This window comes from Fistularia commersonii, chromosome 11 (assembly GCF_037954325.1).
Source record: "Fistularia commersonii isolate RoL2024-O1a breed Wild chromosome 11, RoL_Fcom_v1.0, whole genome shotgun sequence".
NCBI classification, from domain to species: domain Eukaryota; kingdom Metazoa; phylum Chordata; class Actinopteri; order Syngnathiformes; family Fistulariidae; genus Fistularia; species Fistularia commersonii.
The window spans coordinates 12,310,895-12,332,165 of record NC_141294.1 but is presented as its reverse complement, the minus strand read 5'-3'; the positions used below and the strand labels follow the sequence as shown (position 1 = coordinate 12,332,165).

At 40.0% G+C, this 21,271-nt stretch overlaps 1 protein-coding gene across 1 annotated transcript in view; it reads right to left on the bottom strand.

The window, feature by feature from the left end:
• LOC147229505 (uncharacterized) overlaps positions 1-15,444 on the bottom strand; it is a 28,784-nt gene extending 13,340 nt beyond the window's left edge. Inside the window, exons 1-3 of the mRNA XM_086154978.1 lie at positions 14,918-15,444; positions 1,062-1,340; positions 422-757 (exon numbers count right to left, since the gene is read on the bottom strand). Coding sequence (XP_086011104.1) covers positions 422-757; positions 1,062-1,340; positions 14,918-15,323 — 1,021 coding nt within the window. The 5' untranslated portion in view covers positions 15,324-15,444. The remainder of the gene's footprint in view (positions 1-421; positions 758-1,061; positions 1,341-14,917) is intronic.
• Positions 15,445-21,271: the final 5,827 nt, after the last annotated feature.

Below are 21,271 nucleotides of genomic sequence, written 5' to 3'. Positions count from 1 at the left end.
CTTCAGAGCAGGTTTTAAGTTGTAATATCATGGTATTTATGGGAAGAGAAAAGACAACATTTATGGATGCAGCGAAAGAGGACATGAAGTAAGCTGATGTGGAAGAAGTGGATATAGATATTAAGGTTAGATGAAGCTTAACAGACTGATGTCAAGCAATTCTGTCCAGCAGAGGGCAGCATGCATGTTCAGCAGTTTGAAAACTTAAAACTGAACAGGCAAAACCATAACGAAAAAATTGCCTCCTTATATTAAATTCAAATATAATTCATATTTATGGTGAACCTGTTACTTAAGCTACAAACTCTTGTCTAGGATGTGAAAAATATTTTACAATCGTTACAGTGCATAGGTCAATTGTTCTTTTTCCCTACTTAAAAAAAAAAACTTATTCTCAATTACCTGATGTCAAGGTCATTACCTGTTGGGCTTAGTGATGGTCCAGATGGTGGTACATCCGGGGTAGCAGAGACCCTGACTTCACCATTATCATCATCATCATCAGGGGAGAATACATCCATATCCTCTAGAGGTGTCCATCGGGGGTCCTGCTGGGGAGAGGATGGGGTGGGCTCTAGGGCCTCCAAGGGAACAGAGAGAGGTGGCTCCTGCTGTCCCCCTCCCTCACTCCTGCTCTGTCCACCTTCCCCAAGTTCCTTGATCTGCCACACATCACTGCACCACTTCTGACCAAAGACCTTGCCCAGGATCGGGACCCAGTTCTGAGAAACAGACAGGACTGCTGGGCGAGCCGGATCTAAGAGGAGCAAGATTATTATCGATTACTCAGCAAAGGAAAAAAAGAATCTTGAAATATTATGAAGTATACACAAAACAAAAATTACATCACATGAACATTTGCGAAAAACCCCTGACAGATCTGGAAAAAAATACCCACATTTTAGCATGGGCCATAAAAAACTGGATTGTAACTGGAAGGCATTAACTCAAAACAAACCAAAAATCTATGAACAATTCAACGAAGAAAATTCAAATGGACAACACAGAGTGAAAATTTAATACAACATCATGTGATATCAAGTGACATATTGAACACTCACCATTGGGGACAGCCACCTCTTTACACACAGTGATATCAGTGATGTCCTCCCGGGTATCCTCAGACCCACTGGGTGATACAGAGTCATTCTCAGAACCTCTACGCCTTGCCCCACCAATCCCTCTTTCAGAGCTCTTGTTCAGCTTCTCTTCTAACAGCTGACGCTCTCGCTCCATCTTTGTGATTTCCAGTAGCAGGTCATCAAAAGAGGCCTCCACAATTTTTGATAGCTCACACACAGCAAAGTCCAGGACCTGCTCCATCACGGACTTCAACTGGTCTGCAGGAGGGAAAGACACATGCTCATTACTAAAGGAATTCAAGTACTACAGTCACTGTGAACACAGGAATATGTCTTCTTCTTTCAGCTTTTCCCTTCAGGGGTCGCCACAGCGAGTCAACTTTCTCCATCTAACCCTATTCTCCGTATCCTCCTCTCTCACACCAACTGCCTTCATATCCTCTCTCACTACGTCCAGAAATCTTCTCTTTGGTCTTCCTCGAGACCTCTTGCCTGGTAGCTCCAATTCCAGCATCCATCTACCAATATATTCACTATCCCTCCTCTGTACATGACCCAACCATCTCAGTCTGGCTTCTCTGACCTTCTCTCAAAAACATCTAACATGTGCTGTTCCTCTGATAGACTCATTCCTGATCCTATCCATCCAGGTCACTCCCAAAGAGAACCTCAACATCTTCATCTCTGCAACCTCTAGTACTGCCTGCGGTCTTTTGGTCATTGTAACAGTATTTAGTCCATACAGCATCTCTGGTCTCACCACTGTCTTGTACACCTGTCCTTTCATTCTGGCCGATAGTCTTCTATCACATAGTACCCGACACTTTTCTCCACCCATTCCAACCTGCTTGGACAGGTCTCTTAACCTCTTTTCCACACTCTCCGTTGCTCTGGACTGTTGGCCCCAAGTACCTGAAATCCTACGGCTCCTTGATCTCCACTCCCTGTAGCCTCACCGTTCCACCCGAGTTCTTCTCATTCACACACATATACTCTGTCTTGCTGCAATTAACTTTCATTCCTCTCCTTTTCAGAGCATACCTCCACCTCTCTAGATTTTCCTCTACCTGTTGTCTGCTCTCACTACAGATCACAATGTCATCTGCAAACATCATGGTCCATGAGGATTCCTGTCTAACCTCATCTGTCAGCCTGTCCATCACCATTGCGATCAAGAAGGGGCTCAGAGCTGATCCCTGATAGAGTCCCACCTCCACCTTGAACTTCTCTGTTACCCCTACAGCACACCGTACCAGTGTCTCACAGCTAGCATACATGTCCTGCACCAGTTTAACATACTTCTCTGCCACTCCAGACTTCCTCATACAATACCAGAGCTCCTCTCTTGACACCCTGTCATATGCTTTTTCTAGGTCTACAAAAACACAATGCAGCTCCTTCTGACCTTCTCTGTACTTCTCTTTTAGCATTCTCAAAGCAAATACTGCATCTGTACTACTCTTTCTAGGCATGAAGCCATACTGCTGTTCACAAATGCTGACTTCTGCTCTCAGTCTAGTTTACACTACTCTTTCCTATAACTTCATTGTATGGCTCATTAACTTTATCCCTCTATAGTTGCCGCAATTCTGCACATCCCCTTTATTCTTAAAAATAGGCACCATCACACTTCGTCTCCATTCTTCAGGCATCTTCTCACTCTGTTGGATCCTGTTGAATGATCTAGTCAGAAAATCTACCACTGCCTCTCCTAGACACTTCCACACCTCCATGGGTATATCATTAGAACCAACTGCTTTTCCACTCTTCATCCTCTTCAATGCCTTCCTCACTTCACTTCTACTCATTTGTGCTACTTTGTGGTCTACAATAGTCACCTCTTCTACCCTTTCCTCTCTTTCATTTTCCCCATTCCTCAGCTCTTCAAAGTACTCTTTCCATCTTCCCATCACTCTTCTAGCATCTGTCAATACATTTCTCTCTCTATCCTTAATCACCCGGACCTGTTCTACATCCTTTCCATCATTATCTCTCTGTTTCGCCAACCTGTATAGATCATTCTCACCCTCCTTACTATCTAACCGAGCATACAAGTCATTGTACGCCCTTTGTTTTGCCTTTGCTACCTCTATCTTTACCTTACGTTGTATCTCCCTGTACTCCTGTCTGTTCTCTTCAGTCCTCTCAGTGTCCCACTTCTTCTTTGCTAACCACTTTCTCTGTATATACTCCTGCACTTCCTCATTCCACCACCAAGTCTCCTTATCTACTTTCCTTCCAGATGGCACACCAAGTACTCTTCTAGCTGTCTCCCTGATAACACTAGCTGTTGTTGTCCAATCATCTGGAAGCTCCCCCTGACCACCCAGAACCTTTCTCAACTCCTCCTGAAAACCATGCAACACGCAGCTTCCACCACTTTGTCCTCTGCTCTTACCTTGCCCTCTTTATCTTCCTTGTCACCAGAGTCATCCTACAAACCACCATCCTATGCTGTCTGGCTACACTCTCGCCTACAACTACTTTGTAGTCACTGATCTCTTTCAGGTTACCTCGTCTATACAAGATGTGAACACAGGAATATGTAATTCTGATTTTTTTTTTTACATTTGGTGATCTTTTCTTTCCACAAACTTTTAAAATTGTCATTAGTTTGATTTAACATTTATTCATTCAACTTAGTGGTGGTGTTTGAGGCAAGCCCCAAGTGAAAGCTGAGTGACAGGCTAAAACCTGGGGCAGTCACCTGTTATTTACTTTCTATTTTATCATATCTCTACTGTCTCCAAATATGTGTTTTCTCACTTGGCTAGTAAAAAACGGGTGGTAAAAAAATCCCTCATTTCTAACGCTAGCAAAATTATCATAAGGAAACCAAATCAATTTACCTGTCAAAACCAAGACTACTACACACACTCAGTTTTCTAAAATCTCTGACACGCAAATGTTCTGGATTTCAAACAACCAGGCGGGATGATTACATCACCACAGTAAATACTTAAACCCTCTGACATAGAATCATGTGATTTGCAGATGCACAATGACCTAATTCTCTCTTTTAATGATAGACATACATAAATGGACCCATTATTTCACTGAAAGAGTCCATGTGTACACAGACAGTGACATAGATTTGTCAAATTTATCAAAATTATGGGAGATAAAAAGTCTTAAACCCCATGATGGTGATGCCCTGGGGTTTAAAACTGGTCAAAGGAAAACAGGACCACAATATTATCTGCTTAAAGACAACTTTTAGTAGTAAAGGCCAAATGTTAGTCACAAAAAAACACCTCACTCATGCAAAAGCAGTGTAATCTGAGACCAAGCCCCCACATGTGAGAGCCGTGCTTTATCTGGTAGACTTGAGGCAATATGTGCTGATGGCATATCATGCAACTGGAGTGACATACAAGGCACCTCTGTTTAAATACAGAAAGTTATAATGGAAATGCCAACAAAGTGCAATGAGGCTTTGGGAACTTGTGGTTGGTTAAGATCAACATTAAATTTGATCAACAGGGGACTGTTTTTTGACTGGCTTTTTTGGACTTGTTCATAGCCACATTAGTCTGGTTGCCGTAAATAAAGCAGTGTGTCCACATGTGAGAACATGTCTGACACAGACAAGAGCATATTCTGTATGCTACATGTGAAAGGCTTTCTCTATGTCGAAGGCTGCCCAGGCGAGAGCATTCATAAGTTGTCTAGGGTTAATAAGTGAAAGCAGCAAACCAATGGAAAAAGACATACATACCAGTGGAAAAAGTCTCCAGATTTCATCTTTAATTTTTTTTTTTTTTAATTATCCATTCAGCTGAACTTCTTATAAATAGTAAATGAAATAACAAGACCTAGAAAATGATATAGCAGCAGGTAAACCTGGTCAGGTCATGAGCTTATGGTCATGAGACGAGATGATTAATAGGATGGGACATAATGGCCCTTTAATGATTTTCCAAAGGCTCTCTTTCATTTTTGGTGACTCTAGAGAAATCCTTCTTCTTGAACAGACACTTAAGGGATGAGAGTCCTGCTATAGCTAGAGCGTAGTTGTCCACCTTTGTCCCAGATCTTGCTCCCGTCCTCACAATTTGATGACCTTCCAAGCCACAAGAATCAACCTTTAACCCAACGTAACCAAAGTCAAGCGTTCCCCTGTATTTACCTTTCTGCTAGAAATTAAAATGGCAACTCCCACAAAAACAGTAATGAAGAAGTACTATTGTTGGGCAAACCAAAAAAATTCATATATTCATATTCATTTGCTCATTCATTATCGATACCACTTCTCCTGACTATCCTATGTGTCATCTGGCCAGAGGAGGAGTACACCATGGACTGCTTCCCAGTCAATCACAGGGTGACAGAGGCATACAACAATTCACTCCCTCTGTTACGATTCTGGACAGCTTAGGGTCTCCAATTAACCTACTTCTTGTTTCAGATTGTGGGAAGACAACCCACACAGGGACTTTCTTGCTATGAGGCAGATATTAGCCTGACAAGAATACTATTGTAGAGTGGATTTCAAAACTATTGGCAGATTATGAGAGCCAATTAAAACACAAGGTCAGGTCCTTTCTTGCATTGTCTGTTGCAGCTGATGAGAGCATTGACATTACAGATGTTGCGCAATTGGCCATATTTAGTTGTGGAGTCGATACTCCAGACATTGACCGCCACAGGGTTCCTTGAGTTGGTGCCTACCGAGGCCACCACAACGGCTGACGACATTTGCTCTGTTCTCTTGTTTGTACACAAACAAAGTTGGAGTTGACTGGTCTTGTGCTGTCATTCTTGCTCCAGATGGAATGCTATGAGGATTGGATAAAGAACTGGTGTTGTGACCAAATTAAGAAAGAAACGACAAGCCACAAATAGAGATGATTTTTGAGATTTTTTACTGTATTTTGCACAAGCAGGCATTGTGTTGAAAGTCGTTAAAAATGGGTCACGTTATGGGGGTGGTTGTCCAAATTACTAATTTCATTCAAGCCAGATGTCTGAGTCATGATAAGTTTGACTGCCTTCTCAGTGACAACATTACCAATGGCCTGCGATATTACATTGAGTGAAGTGGTTAAGCTGAGGCACTATGCTGAAGCATTTTCTTTGATCTACAAAAGGAAATCTGACAATTGATTGAGAAAAAGAAAAAGCAGTGATGAAATTGCAATTTCCAGAAATGCCACAGGACTGTGTATTTTTGGTGGATATTACAGAGCACTTTAATATAAACAAATATTACAACATAGCAAAAAACTGTACTGTACACCGTACTATGACAGCATATGTGCATTGAAGTCAAGATTGACGTTGTGAGAGACACAGCTGAAAAGGGGTGCTTAGTTCCCCTGTATGAGCGAGATATACATGCAACCATCGTCAATACGGATATGAAACAGTTCAAAGAATTTGAAAAACGTCTTAAGGCCTTTGGTGAAATTGAGACAGTCCTATTGTTCATGCAACAGCATAAAAATATATGTATGTATTTTTTTGTACAGTGGGTGAACATGTGTTTTTCTAAATTTTCATTTTAGATTCCATCACTCACAATTGACGAGTACCTATGATAAAAAAGACAGACCCCTACATGCTTGCAAGTGGGAAAAGCTGAAAAATCAGCAGTGTATCAGATACTCGTTTCACCCACTGTATATTTAATCTGATATTTATGCAGATGATACAGAGCAGATGATCGCTTCCTTTTTAATGCATTTAAATGGTTCTAACTTTAGTTTGTACAGTTTGTGAGTAAACTTGGGCTTTGAGAAGTTTGCACATTGAAAATTGAGTTCTAATAACTCCTGAATCTTGATAAATTGATTTAACTTTAGAAGTGCAATAGTGTATACAGTATTTCAGTTCCAAATACCAGTCAAGTTTTGTGCATATAATATACCTATGTAGGTGATAACTGAAGCAGATTGACCATTTTTTCTTCAGAAATCTGATGTTCTTACTGTTTTGTAAGATAGTTAATGAAATATAAAGATTTTCCTGATTTACTGGTATTTCTTTGAATTAAGACAAATTGAAATACACAAACTAATTGTTATTTGTATTAATCAAGTGGTCGGGCCCAATATGTGATATGTTCTCTGTCCTGTCTTTAACAGCTGTTGTTGCGAGAGGTAATAGATATAAAATTAACTACAGTGGTGACAGAAGGAGTAGTTGGTCTTGTGCACATGTGTCTGATCAGTTGATAAATTCTTACTGAAAACCAAATGCCTCAAGGACATTTATTTAAAAAAAAATCCCCCATCCACCAATCCAAAACATTTAGACTCAAGGGAGAAACTGCTGCTACAAACAGGCTTTGCTATGGAAGCATATAACGATCTTAATTTAAATTAAAATGCAATAAGTAACCCATACTGCATTATCAGTTCTTGGCTGAATACTCTGCCCTAATTGATACCGTTAGTTTCGTCCAATAAATGGACATCCAATAAATGATGATGGCCAGGCATCCCCTTTCAGTCACGACTCCATTGAGTTGTAGAAGAGGCTTGCTACAGCTCCGTCGCTAATAACAGTATCTGTTGGAGCAGCGTAATAAGCCAAGCCTTCTAAAATCTGTTCAATTCTGTCACATGCATCCGATTCAGAAACTGTGTGCAATTCTATCTAGTTCCAATTCTATCTGTAAGCGTTGTGTGACAGTGTTAAGGAGTGCAATGCTAACAAGTATCAGAGATCAGCTATCAGGTAAACAGCTGAGTAGCAAACAAGCCAACGAGAAGATTGGCCAATGACGTCACTCTCCTGTGTCACTTGGGATTACTAATTAATACTCAATTTTTGGCACCTTTTTGCAGGGAAAGACATAAAAATGAAAAACTAGTGTTCTATTCATTTTATTTTTAACTGCGTCATAAAATGCAGTTCAGATTACTTATTGCTCATTTTATTTAAGAGTCAAAATATGCAGCCACATTCTGAAAATGAAAAAGCATTTCTGCTATTGCATTTTCTTGTTCTCCTTTCGGCTTTTCCCATCAGGGGTCGCCACAGTGAATCAAACTTCTCCATCTAACCCTATTCTCTGTATCCTCCTCTCTCATGCTAACTAACTTCACATCCTCTCTCACTACGCCCATAAGCCTTCTCTTTGGTCTTCCTCAAGACCTCCTGCCTGGCAGTTCCAACATCCATCCACAGTATATTAACTACCCCTCCTCTGTACATGACCGAACCATCTCAGTCAGGCTTCTATGGCCTTTCTCTCCAAAACATCGAATATGTGCTGTTCCTCTGAAAGACTCATTCCTGATCCTATCCCTCCTGCTCACTCCCAAGGAGATTCTTAGCATCTGCTAATGCATTTTAATTTGAATCAATGATGAATATATGCTTTGCCACTTAGGTGGCCTCAAAGCAAGAAGGACCTTGGTTTTGGTTCCACCAAGGGGACCTTTCTGTGGAGTTTGCATGTTCTCCCCTTGTCTGCGTTGATCTCCTCCAGGTTCTCCTCACACAGTCCAAAAACATTCAGCAGGTTCACTTTTAAAAAATTGGAAAATTGCAACGAGTGCTGTTGTTTGTCTATATATGTGGCCCTGTGATTAACTAGCGACCAGTCCAAAGTGTACCCAGCCTCTCGCCCGATGACAGCTAGGATAGGCTCCAGCATCCCCGTCGACCCTGAGTGCAGGATAAGCGGCAGATGATGGATGGATGGGTATGCTTTCTTACTTTGCTGGTAGCTGGCAGAAAAATAAGGTGTAGCCAAAACCCACTGTTGTCTGAGGGCAACTTTCCTTTCACAACAACCACTTGGTCCTTACTTGTATTTGCAAGTCTTATTCCAAGGATATTAGTCAATATTTTACAGTCTCCTTTGACTTAATTGACAGAGCTGGAAGCCAACTTGATCCAGCTTTCAAAGAATCAATTAAATTAAGGCCTCACTGAATTTATTTAGAAGCTGACCTGTCAAGATCAAGTCTAGAAGAAGAAAGCACTTTATTGTTAACATTCAGTTACACATACAGCACAACATCAGTGAAATTCAACCACTGCATTTAATCCACCATGGATAAACCATAAGCAGTGGGCCACAGCATAAGCAGCGCCAGGGGAGCAGTTAGGGGTTCCGTGTCTTGGAGTGTCTCAGCAACACTTCAACAGGCTAGGAGAAGAACAAGAATCCTGGGAAACGGACCAGGAGTGATGGGTTCCAAGCCGACTGGTCTAAGCCAGAGCCGCCATGCCCTGGACAAAATAGACTTACATGCATCAAAGTAATTTTTGCAGTACTCCACTGATATAGCCTTAGTATTAGTATTACTACCAAATTAATGTCCATAACATGAGTGAAAGAGTTTTTTTCTTGTTTTGTTCATCTGGGCAATAATTTGCCTGAAATTTCCAAATGTTAAAGCTGGTTTTATCTTAAAAAAAACATTTTTAACCTTTTTGTTGTGGATCTCATTAAGGTCAAATTTAAGGCAAATTCCAAAGTCAAAGAGCAATTATTGAAGCACTGAATCTGGCAATCTTTATACCAATGTATTTTCTTTTCAATTTAAGCTTCAATTTGGTAAGTTTTTCAGCACTTTCTTTATATTTCATAAGTAGGCTATGGTCTTGCTACTTAAATGCATTTGATGCCACTCAAGACGATATCTACTGTTTCTGTGAATCCAGTGTTTATTTCTAATGAGCAAACGGGGTTCTGAGATCATAACAAATCAAAAAATGAAAATAATTTCCTATGCAAGAGTCTTATTCTTCTTCAAATAATGCAACAGTTTGATGTGAACTTTTATTACTACTCAACACTTCTTACAACTTAAGTGAATATCACAATTGACTAACCAGTACTCTATTTTCCACCACATCTGTATCAATCATTTGAATCAGGGACAATTGCTGCAGAACTTTTCAGTGGGTACAATAATAGGACTATTTCTGCAATGTAGAGAAACCACAAACCAGTAAAAGCCTTTACAATCTAAGAAACTTAGCAGAGAACTTTTATAGCCAAAATTGGACCAACTATGGTGTAGCACTACACCTCAGAAGGAAACAAACAAAATCCTTTCCCTATTTACACCAATTGAAACCTTGTCTCTGACTCACAGAAATTACCCACCCAGGCAAAAATACTTTTGGGTAAGAGTTAAAATTATTCTTCTCTGCTGGAAATATAGGATCTGCCCAGAAGATAACTAGATTGAACAAATGACAGGCATTCCATCAATGACTTGATGGTATCAAGGATAAATGAGGTCTAGGACCTCATTTATATGGGCCTAGAACTCTAGAGCTCCAAGAGAGGGCGATTTAATCTTTAAGACTCCCTTCTAACCTTTGTGCTCATCATTGAAGAAAATATCTTAGTGAAATTGAGGGCAAAGTCTCTCAAGATATTTTGGGAAAATGAACTATTTATTGAAGGTGTCCTAAATGTTAGTTTTGTTAGGGCACAAAACATGTTCTAGCCTTTGAACATCAGTGTCTTAAAATTTAATCAATACAGGTTCTTTTGTAAAACTAAACATGAGAGAGCAACTATACCTACATTTCTGTGGGTTTGATCAAGGGTAATGTATATCATTTCTGAAAAAGTGACTTTGATAGGCACCTAATTCAAACATTATTAGCATTTCTATTAATACTGTGAGGAATAGACTGGCTGGATATCTTGGGCTATGACAATTAACATGAGTGGCAAACACATCAGTTAACAAATTTAAAGACTACACTCACAAGCTTCATTTAATCACAAATACTAACAAACCCCAGTCCTTCTGCTGCTGCTTACCATCCTTTGTTCCTAGAGACACTGACAGACTAGGGGGACAGTAGCCTTGTTTAATGAGCCCCAAAAGCACCATAACCCTTGACCTGACTCTGTCTGGTTGAGGCCTTATTGTCTAAGGCTTTCATCTAGATGTGGTGCAGTGATGTCATCACCTGTCCTTCGACCCTATCAGGCCCGGATCATGGCCTACTTTTGCCTTGACGATGATGCAGGGAGGAGAAAGCTTTGCGTGTCAGATGTGTGTTTGCATTGGAGTGTGCTGATTTGCGCATGCATGCGTGAGAGCCACGGCATCCTGACATCAGCCATGTTCACATGTCACTGGCTGAAGAGAAGTGGTGCTGCTGCAGCTCCAACACACGTATCAGATCTGGCAGATGGGTCATTTTCATCCTGTTTTTTTGTTGCCATGGCCAAATGCTTAGTATTAATGGATAACACTGAAATCACAATATCCTGTTTTATTTTGATACTTATAAATCATTATATCTGCAGGAAGAACTGGGGCTAGATACAAATCATATAAATTAAAAGTAGTGTCTACACCACGTTCAAAATTTTAAATCAAAAAGGATTTATTCAATTTTTTAAATTAGCTGCTTTTAATTTCATTAAAAATTTATTTCAAATGAACATTTTTCATTCTAAAATCATTTTACAACTGATTTTCACAAGTTCTTGATATTTTACATTTTATATGGTTTCTTACTCATTATTAAAGAAACCTGAGATTTACACAGTAGCGTTTTACTATCATTTAAAAAATCAATTTTTTAAAAAACTTAAGAAATCAGTCCAGTTGCCATGTATAGATTTTGATGTTCAGAAAAATGCCTCACCTAATGCTTTTCATTTGTACTTGCATGCTATTCCTTTTAATTTGTGCTGTCAAATAACAGTACACACACACACACACACACTCTAATTCCATATCCATATATATATATATATATATATATATATATGTGTGTGTGTGTGTGTGTGGGTGTGTTTGTGTGGGTGTATATATATCATCACACACAAAAACCAAGGAGAAGTGTATGTAAAAGGTCACTGCTTAGAATATATCCACAGTCTGGTGTCTTTTTACCACCACCTGCTGACATGGAGAGATATTTCTTCTCAAAACACAAGCAGAGCTCACATGCCGGTTCATTGTTGGCCAAGGTCTCTGATTTTGCTCGGATTCAAGCAGAGAACTACTGCACATGATGACTCCACTGACAACCAACTGATTCCGAGTGTCTGACACTCAGAGTGAGGGATGACACAGTCTGATGGCTGCCAGGAGAAATGATTTCCTATGATCCTCAGTGGTGCATCGTGGTGGGATCAGTGGTGATGAAAGAAATCCTGTACCTGACCAGTACGTCATGGGGTGGGTTGGTCACCGTATCCAAGAAGTCCTTCACCTTGTGAAGCTTTCTATCTGACACCACCTATCTGACACCACCATCAGAGGGTCTAGCTTCACTTCCACAACGTCACTGGCCTTGTGCATCAGCCTGTTCAGTCTACTGGCAGCAGCTATCCTCAGCCTGCTCCACCACAGCAAAGAAGCTAGCACTGGCTACCACAGGCTCATAGAATATTTCTAGTATGGTCCTGCAGATGTTGAAGGACCTCAAGTCGCCTCAGCAGATAGAGGCAGCTCTGGCCCTTCTTGTGGAAGGCGCCAGTGTTTTTTCCGCAGTCCAGTTTGTTATCAGTGACTACCCCCAGATACTTGTACTTAACCAAAATGTCCACACTGACCCCCATGATTATAACAGGGGTCACCAGTTCCTTTGTCAATTTAAGCTCCACCACATGTCCCTTAGTCTTTGCCATATTGAGCTGTAGATTGTTCAGCTCACACCATGTGACAAAGTTGTCAATGGAGTAGACGCAGAAGTTGATGTAGATCACTCTCAATTGGTTCCCATCCCTTTCACAAGAAAATTTAACGTCAGTCTAAGTATCAACGACTAAATAATGTGACCTGAAAATAGGAAGATTACTTTACCAGTGTACTTAATGTTAACTGATTGTCTGGCCAAGCATAAGGGACATTTATTATTGTTTAATATATAATTACAAACAGATTAAGTACTAAGTTTGAAAAACACTACAGATACTAAAAAGTGAACCAGCTGCATCATTAGGATAAAAGGAGAGAAAAACAGTAAGTCAGGTATTAATTATCATTATCATAACTATAGGGCACTATAAAGCCACAATGCAACACTTGCAATCACAATTATGACTTTACAGGGAGGAAGGCAATCCATGTTGAAGCATAACGTGAAGGGAAAACCATTCCCTTCACATCCCAAGCAATATTTTAATTGTTTTCTTTAAAAACAGTAGCCTAGTGATCGGTTTGATTTCCAGTTGCTTCAACCTGATGAATAAATCGCAACTCATTACATCAAATGGAGTAGGTTTAACACAGGTACCAGTAATTTGCAAACGCACAAATTCTAAAAATTCAGAGTGCTATATCTGGTATTTCTAGACATATTTCCCATGTTAGAAACACAAGACGTCTGCCAGGTCTCAAGTCATTTGAGTGACCTAGACAGTTTACAGAGTTTTTAAGTAAAAGAAAAGCATTTAACTGTGCAGAAAAATCTCTTTGCTTTATTGCTTATGGCATTTAGAGGCAACATTTGATCTGTTGGGGGTTTCCCTGAATGCATTTCATTACACTGGGTGTTTGTTGTATTAGTGACGGGATTTGAAAGCAGCATTTTCTCTGTTGGTTTTCAACATCACACATGACTTTAGCCTGGCTATTACATGACACATTCTGTCTGATTGGTTGTAGTTTGGGCAGTTGTAGTGGAAAAATTACAGTGTTCCTTTAGCTTGATGGAACTAGATGGCTCCCATGATTAAGAAAAAAAGAGCTTTGAAGGTGTTTGGGTTGAGGGGGCTGATGCATATTGAGGTTCCTGGGCCAAATTTTTTGGGGTCCTGATATATTTGACGCTAAATAGTGAATTTCAATATTTTTTAAAGCAAAGGTAAAAATTGCCTTCATTCACTTTCTTTGCAATTCATCAATCTTAGTTCATGTGAATAGCTGGAACCCCATTATAGCTGGTGAAGCCTATTGGATTTATGATGCAAACAAATCTCACAAGTTTTTATCAGTGTTAATCAACTATAAGAATAATTTCAAATGACTTCATCAAAAGGATTCTTATATAACTTTCACCTTCAGTTAGTGATGAAAATATTTTCCGAATCAGTAGCAAAAAAAAAAAAACAAAATATCAAATGATACATTTGTTAATAGCTATTGGGGTGATTTCCATGAGCAACAACATGTGCTGTAACTATTATTTCTTATGTTTTGTTCAACTGTGTTGTGAATTTTAATCTGTGAATTTGTACTAATGAAAGACACCACTACACAACGGAGTATACAATTTGCCTTGCATGCACTCCAGTCTTACATTTGTGTCAGGTAAACACTTCAAATTTTAATGGTTAAGAACTCAACTCCTTACGAGTTTCAACCACCTATACTATTGCATCCTCTTTCATTCATAATATTCTTGAGTCAAGAGCAGATAAAGACTAGCTGATTTTCATCTCCTGTGAAATCATCACTTAGATGTGCCAAATAAGCCCATATATCAAAGCATCTTGTTTATAACCTTTTGGGTTATATTGTTGTGCCTCTGTTGAGTCTTCCTCAACTAACCTGTGCTGCCACTTCCACGTAAACCTGTTGGTGTTAAAATACTTGAAAGGCGCGTTGTGGCATGACACCCACTCCAAAAGGCCCACGAAGATCCGACAGTCTCTGTTACGATTGAACGATGAGAAAGTTGACCCCTTTTTCCGCCTCTCGCCGAGATATGCCTCATCAGACCGAGAGCTCTCGGACCAGCTCGACGTGCCAGGAAATCCAGCTTTACTCTGCACCCTTTGCTTTCTCCAATGCCCGCTTTCGCTCGTAAACCCAGAAAATCGGCCTCAAGAGTTACGCAATAGAGCGTTGCGTGCAGCAGAAGACGACGGAGGGGGGAGTGCCCGGGCGGCTGTTTGTTTGCGTGTCTGTTGTGTGTTAACGTGTGTGTGTTGTATAACGGCTGCCTACCCACAAGTCGCCCTCGTTGCTCCAGGCGGCGTGTGTCAGTGGGGAGGCCGGGTTCGTTCCCCTGCCCTCCGAGGGCGTATGCCTGAAGCTGCGACGACTCGGGCTTTGTCCTGCCGTTGTCCGCCCTCTCTTCGTACGCCGGCTTGCAAGATTTCGACTTACCGGCCGCCGCCGAGCTCCCGCCGTCCGCGGAGGAGCTGCCATTAGCTTGGCCCCGGGTTTCCCACGACTGCAGCTGGAGTCGGAGGCGGCTGTTTTCCTGCTCCTTCACGGCCGTCTCCAGGAGTAGGGTGTTCAGACTGGAGCCCACGGTCTTGCTTATTTCCTGAACAGCGAGCTGAACTACTTGCTCCAACACTGACTCCAGCTGGCCCTGGAAAAACGAAATATACACGGCCCCGTTCATGTTTCGCTCATTATTGTTAGCCCGGGCCCCCTGGCCAGGCCTTGCCCTGCCCCTGCTCCCCAGACGGAAAACTAGGTGAAAATTGCCCCCGCGGGTCGCTCGGTTGAACCGGCCGGTGCTCGGTTCGTCCTCTCCGGCTGTTGCTGTTCTCTGCCTCGGTGGACAGCGCGTGTTCAGCCCATCCGAGGCTGCCGGAAATGATCGAGTAGACGCGCACGCCAATTTTTCCGCCCACATGTCTTGGTCCGCGCGCCTCGAGCACGCTCGCGCTCTTCGCAGGCACACACGCCATTTTGGTTTTTTAGGAAATAACGTCCCCAAATGTCAGAATCGGATTATTAACAAAAAACACCTGAAGAATTACACATTCGCAGCACTTTCCCCTGAGGCATCTTGCCCCGGAGCAGGAAGTAAAGTTAATGGCTTCTGAAAGCACACTTGGTCATAAACATCACCTCACGAGTATGCATTTCATGTTATGGCTACATTTGTTGGATTGTTTTGGACATTTTGATTTATTCCTTGACAGTTCTTTGACAAACTTCCCCGAGCTTTTTCTTTCCTGCTGCATGAGCAGCATGCCTTTCACTCTTTAGAAAATGTGTAGTTGCCATTTCTTTTGAGAGCATCAGCACCATCCCAGCCTTCACGAGGCTAAAAAACAGTGGAGTGAACATTATTAGTATTACCAACATTTAATCATGCACTGAATGTTATTTCAAACGGCAATACTAATGCATAAAAGAGTCCTCTACAAATGAATGTTTAATCTTAATTTATACAATGAACATTGTTACTTCTGAAAATAATCAATATTGTAATATTTGCTGATATTTAACCCATGTAAATCATTGCTGAATATAAAGCAATGTCTGAAAATGTTCAAAATCATATCGCAAACTATTCTGATGATTTCTGTTAATGTGTTGCCAAGATAAGCACATTCACAAGACTGAACTGCAAAGACATTAATATCAATAAGAGAAAAGCAAGATCTTGATAGTATTTAAATCATTGCTGTTTAATGAAGGATTTTCTTGTGTCTTATGTAATTTCCTCAGTTTTTTTCATTTCTGCATAATTGTTGTGTATAAACTTATTTTATTATTGGATTTTTTTTAATGTTCAAGGCACATGCTGGCATCAAGAGGCCCTCTCTTAAAATAAACATATAAATGAATGAAGAAAACCACAAACAACTTCCTTTGCGTGTCCTTCAATGTGGTAATTGTTTCAGACTCAGACCAGACGTTAGAGACTAAACATGTCTGCGTGACAGAGCTTTGAATTTTAAATGAGGTGGTCACTTACTCCATTGGCCCTAAGTCTTACAAACACGGTAAGTGACTCGTGCATAACAAAATGAAACCACAGCAACCACCATCAGCTCCCTGTGACCCAGCATCCGTTCACATTTGTGCAACGCTTAACAACCATACGACAAAACCAGTATCATATACAAATCCATCCATTTGTATATTTGCTTTAATATAATCTTTTATCCTGTGACCAGCACACTAATTTCAGATTTAAGTCACCAGCTCCCAAACAAAATAGCAAAACAGCAGTGGATAATAATGTAAAATAAATGGGCATTACTAAATCATTCTGAAAGTTTTCTCTATAACATCATCCTATTCTTCAAGGGAGATGTGATATACTCATATGATCTGCCTCCTTCGGGTTTGCCATTTGCCTCTCCCGGAGGATATTGTTACCGCTCCATATTTTGCAGTTGCTGTTTTTTATTTTTTTTTTTATTTTTTTTTTTTTTAAATTTTATTTTGCATTCTGTTGCAACTGTTCGATTGTACTACGCCTTTTTCCCTTTAATTTTTTGTTTTTATTTTTCTTAAAAGTTTATCTATAATTCTGCTTTCGGACGTAAACATTTCGATATCAACGCCGATGTTTGCATTGTATCATATCATAACGCAGCGGTGCGGTGGCTGTTTTGGTCCCAACTCAGCATTCTGTGAGTGACAGCGTGACGGCGGGCGTGTGGGGGGAGGGGCAGCGAAGCCTCGCTTTGTGTCTGCAGAGGCAACGCTCCCTCTGATTGAGCGCATGCCGCAGCACCGAGACACTCCCCCTAAAAAAAGCTGCGCATTTCCGCAGCGACTTACGGTAAAATGCCCCAGACCATGACGTCAGATGAGGGCGGAGACGGCAGCATGGTCGCTCTTTGTTGAGAGCTTGAAGAGGGAGGCCGAACTAAGCGGCACCTGGCCTGTGCACACACCTTCTCCACTCGGCAGACTCCTGGACCTCTACGATTGAATGTTTGGGAACTCGCTGGCGGCCCTGTGCTACGTCTTTTGACTTGTTGATAGCTTTTAAAAGGCACTTCCGTTTTCATCCTGATAGTGTGACTGTAGAGATGTTATGTCACCAATGTGTGCAGACAGTGAGGAAGTGGCTTGCTGTCGTTTCCTTCTTAGTTTGCACAGTCAGGGAAACCAGGGAGGAAACACTCTTACACTTCAGGTTGTGAAAGCGGCAGAAAACAAAGGTCTGAGTAGACGTTTTCGGAACGAGAAACTTAATAGCTGTATTCTATTGTTACTAGGAATAATTTTCTAACGTGTTCCTTTGTGCGATCATCAGACTTGCTGAACGTTTACCTGTATTTTCGTTATCAATGACTTGAGGTTCGATCCCCTGTGCCACTCAGTTTGGAAAATTTCATTAACATTAAGGAGACTTTCTCATAAAAAATGTTTTTTTTAATAATGAAATATATACTTTTTACTCCATAAAGTATGTTTTTTTATCTAGATTTTATATTTTTGATTAAACCAAAGAGAAGATTTATGGAAATAGTGAGAGAGGATATGAAGGTAGTTGGTGTGAGAGAGGAGGATCCAGAGAAAAGGGCTTGATGGAGAAGGTCGATTCACTGCCAAGACCCCTGACAGGAAAAGCCCAAAGGAGAAGAACATTTTTGGAGGCTACTGGCTGAATTAAGGTCATAGCATCCACATAACCTCATAGTAGTTCGATGTCCATCCATGACTATTTACATAAAGTTAACCTACATAAATTTAGCTTAGTTAGATTTATCTAATTAGGAAAAACACAGTAAAGTTTGTATTTTGTAGCACTGTCGAGCGCTCTCTTGGGCGCAAAAAGTAGTTTGTTATCCTTTTACTCTGCGTTATCATTATGGTCCTTGCCAAGTACAAATCGTAACAGGAATTACAATCCAACTTTAATTTTCAATGAAATTTGATTCATTTACCACTTCCCCCTACTATCACCTCTTATAGAGAGGTCTGAGTAGGGACAAAAAGCTCAGATTTAAAGATTAAAGAGGGTCCCCAGTATGTGGCTGGGAACAGAATGCCTGAACAGACTGTTGCAACAGTCTGCTGCCACTGTTACCCAACTGCAGGTAATGCAGATGAAAATGGATGAGTGAATAGATGTATTCTGCTTAGTATGGTTGATCAATACTAAGGTAAATGTAAAACTCTCCAACTGAAGAGGTGTTGCTAGATCACATACATCAAGAATGCACAAAGATGCTTGAACTATTGTTTTGCATGCAGCCCCAGCTTAATAGGTTTGTTGTGAAGGATGATTCTTTTTTTTTTTACAAAATAGCAAATCAGAAACATCAATCTTCATTCAACCAGGTCAAATAAAGTGTCAGTTTCAAGAGATCCAGTTACACATCTTCTTTTCCTTTCGGCTTTTCCCTTCAGGGGTCGCCACAGTGAATCAAACTTCTCCATCTTACCCTATTCTCTGTATCCTCCTCTCACACCACCTACCTTCATATCATCTCTCACTACACTGATAAATCTTCTCTTTGGTCTTCTGAAGAACAGTGACACATCTATAACTGTAAAATAACAACAAGTTTTGTAAGTCGCTTTGGAACAAAATAGTTGGTCAACTTTTATTTATGCAGGCTTTAAACCGATTCAATGTCTGATTCAGTTCATCCGGTAGGATGTTGGAATGATTGTATCGATATTCAGATTCAGTCAGATGGAATGACTGTACTCATATTCTAGGTAATCCTCTCATTTAGGAGCAACAAAAATAATTTTGGGCATCAGTAAGATGAGGACATATTTGTTTAGTCACGCAACTCAAATTTATCTTCTAGTGTGAGTAAGTGAAGTGAAATAAATTAGTTTTGTTTGAATAAACCTCAACAGAGATTAACTTGTGCGTTCATATGGCATGTGTGTTTGAGCTTGTTTAAATGTTAATGTGTTTCTTTGCTGCTGTTGCTGTTCCCGCCCACTCAGGCTTGTGTGTATTTCCCCAGAGAAGGGCATGGTCTGGTGCATGCAGTGTGTGTACATGTGTTTATGTATGAATACACGTGTGTGTGTGTGTGTGTGTGTGTGTGTGTGTGTGTGTGTGTGTGTGTGTGTGTGTGTGTGTGTGTGTGTGTGTGTGTGTGTGTGTGTGTAAAAGACATCGAGAGTGAGAGCAAGAGTTTGGCTACCATACACAGACCTTATTGTCTCTACATTGCCGGATTCCACTCCTCCCTCAGTAACTATGTTTTAAAGAAACTGCAAAGGGTTTTGAATAATGATGTTAAATCTGCATCAATGTCGCTAAAACTCAAGTAATTGCATTACCTTAGCAGAATGTCAACTCTTTCATTTGCTTCCACAGATCCATATGTGTTCTTGGACTTATAGGCACTTTGTATCAAACACATATTTGAACACATTTAAAATGTATGTACTTGAGTCCTGAAACTGCTTGACTGAATTCCTTTCTTTATTTAATTGTGCCGATTTGCTTCATAGAAAGATTCTGGAAAGATCTGTGGTTCCCCAAACATCTAGATTTTCTTTTTCAAAATGATAGAGTAAATCACGACATTGATGTTGTTACTGTATATCTTAAGGAAGGGTCAAATTCACCATTAGCAGCAGGATACCAAGCAGAGGTAGAATTAATACCCACTTATGGTAAACTTCAGGGGCTTAGTGGATAGTGAAATGACATCAGTGTGATTACTGGTAATGTTTTTTACTGGTAGCATCAGCTATGAGATTTTTGTTGTGATGAGTAGGATGCAGTATTCATGCATTTCTTTGATACTAGTCATTTGCTGTGGATTTTTAGGACGTATATTATTTTTTTATAAAATTAGTTTAGATAAAACTTTATTTTCATTACACATTTAAAGATACGGAGTAACGAAATGCAGTAAATTGTGGCCTGGTAAGATGCAGTTTTTGCCAAACCAAAAAAGTGAGCACAAATTAATGTATTATTATATGTATTTCCCATATTATTGACACCATATACTGTACATATATTTCCAAAATTCTTTTAGAGTGATGGAGCAACACAAACCTTCTACTCTCTTACAAAATGATAGGGTTATCAAAAGAGTTTTCATTGGGTTTACTTTTATTGTGAAGTCAATAAATTTTGAGGCAATGCAGCTTAGATTTCCAAAGTAGCTTTTATTTTTACTTTAAATATTATTTATCAGTCTTTCGGGCAATTTCTCCCACAATCTTTTGTGATTTCCCACTTATATTTACTAAGTTGGATGACAATAAAATGATGATTAAGTAGTGATGGATGACACAAAGTTAAATTTGGATCAGATTATAAACTAATCAATTAATTAATTATTAATACTTTCTTGGTGTTTTTTTACCCACCTTTTGGTCCTTTTTCCACTGCTATATTAGATGACTTTTGGCCGGTTTAGTTGAACATTTTTCTGTTTTGTAATGAGCTATTTTGAATATTATCTTTTGCTTTCAAGTTTTCAAGTTTTTACTTTCAAGTAATCTCTTTTGCATTTTTACGTCATATTTAGTCAATCTAGCGATTGCATTTTTTTCATGAAATGTAAAATAATCAAGGGATTATGTGAAGAAAAGTGCAATAAACAATCCTGCAACTTAATCTTAGATACTTGGTATTCTCTTAAATAATGACCAGTTCACTGAATT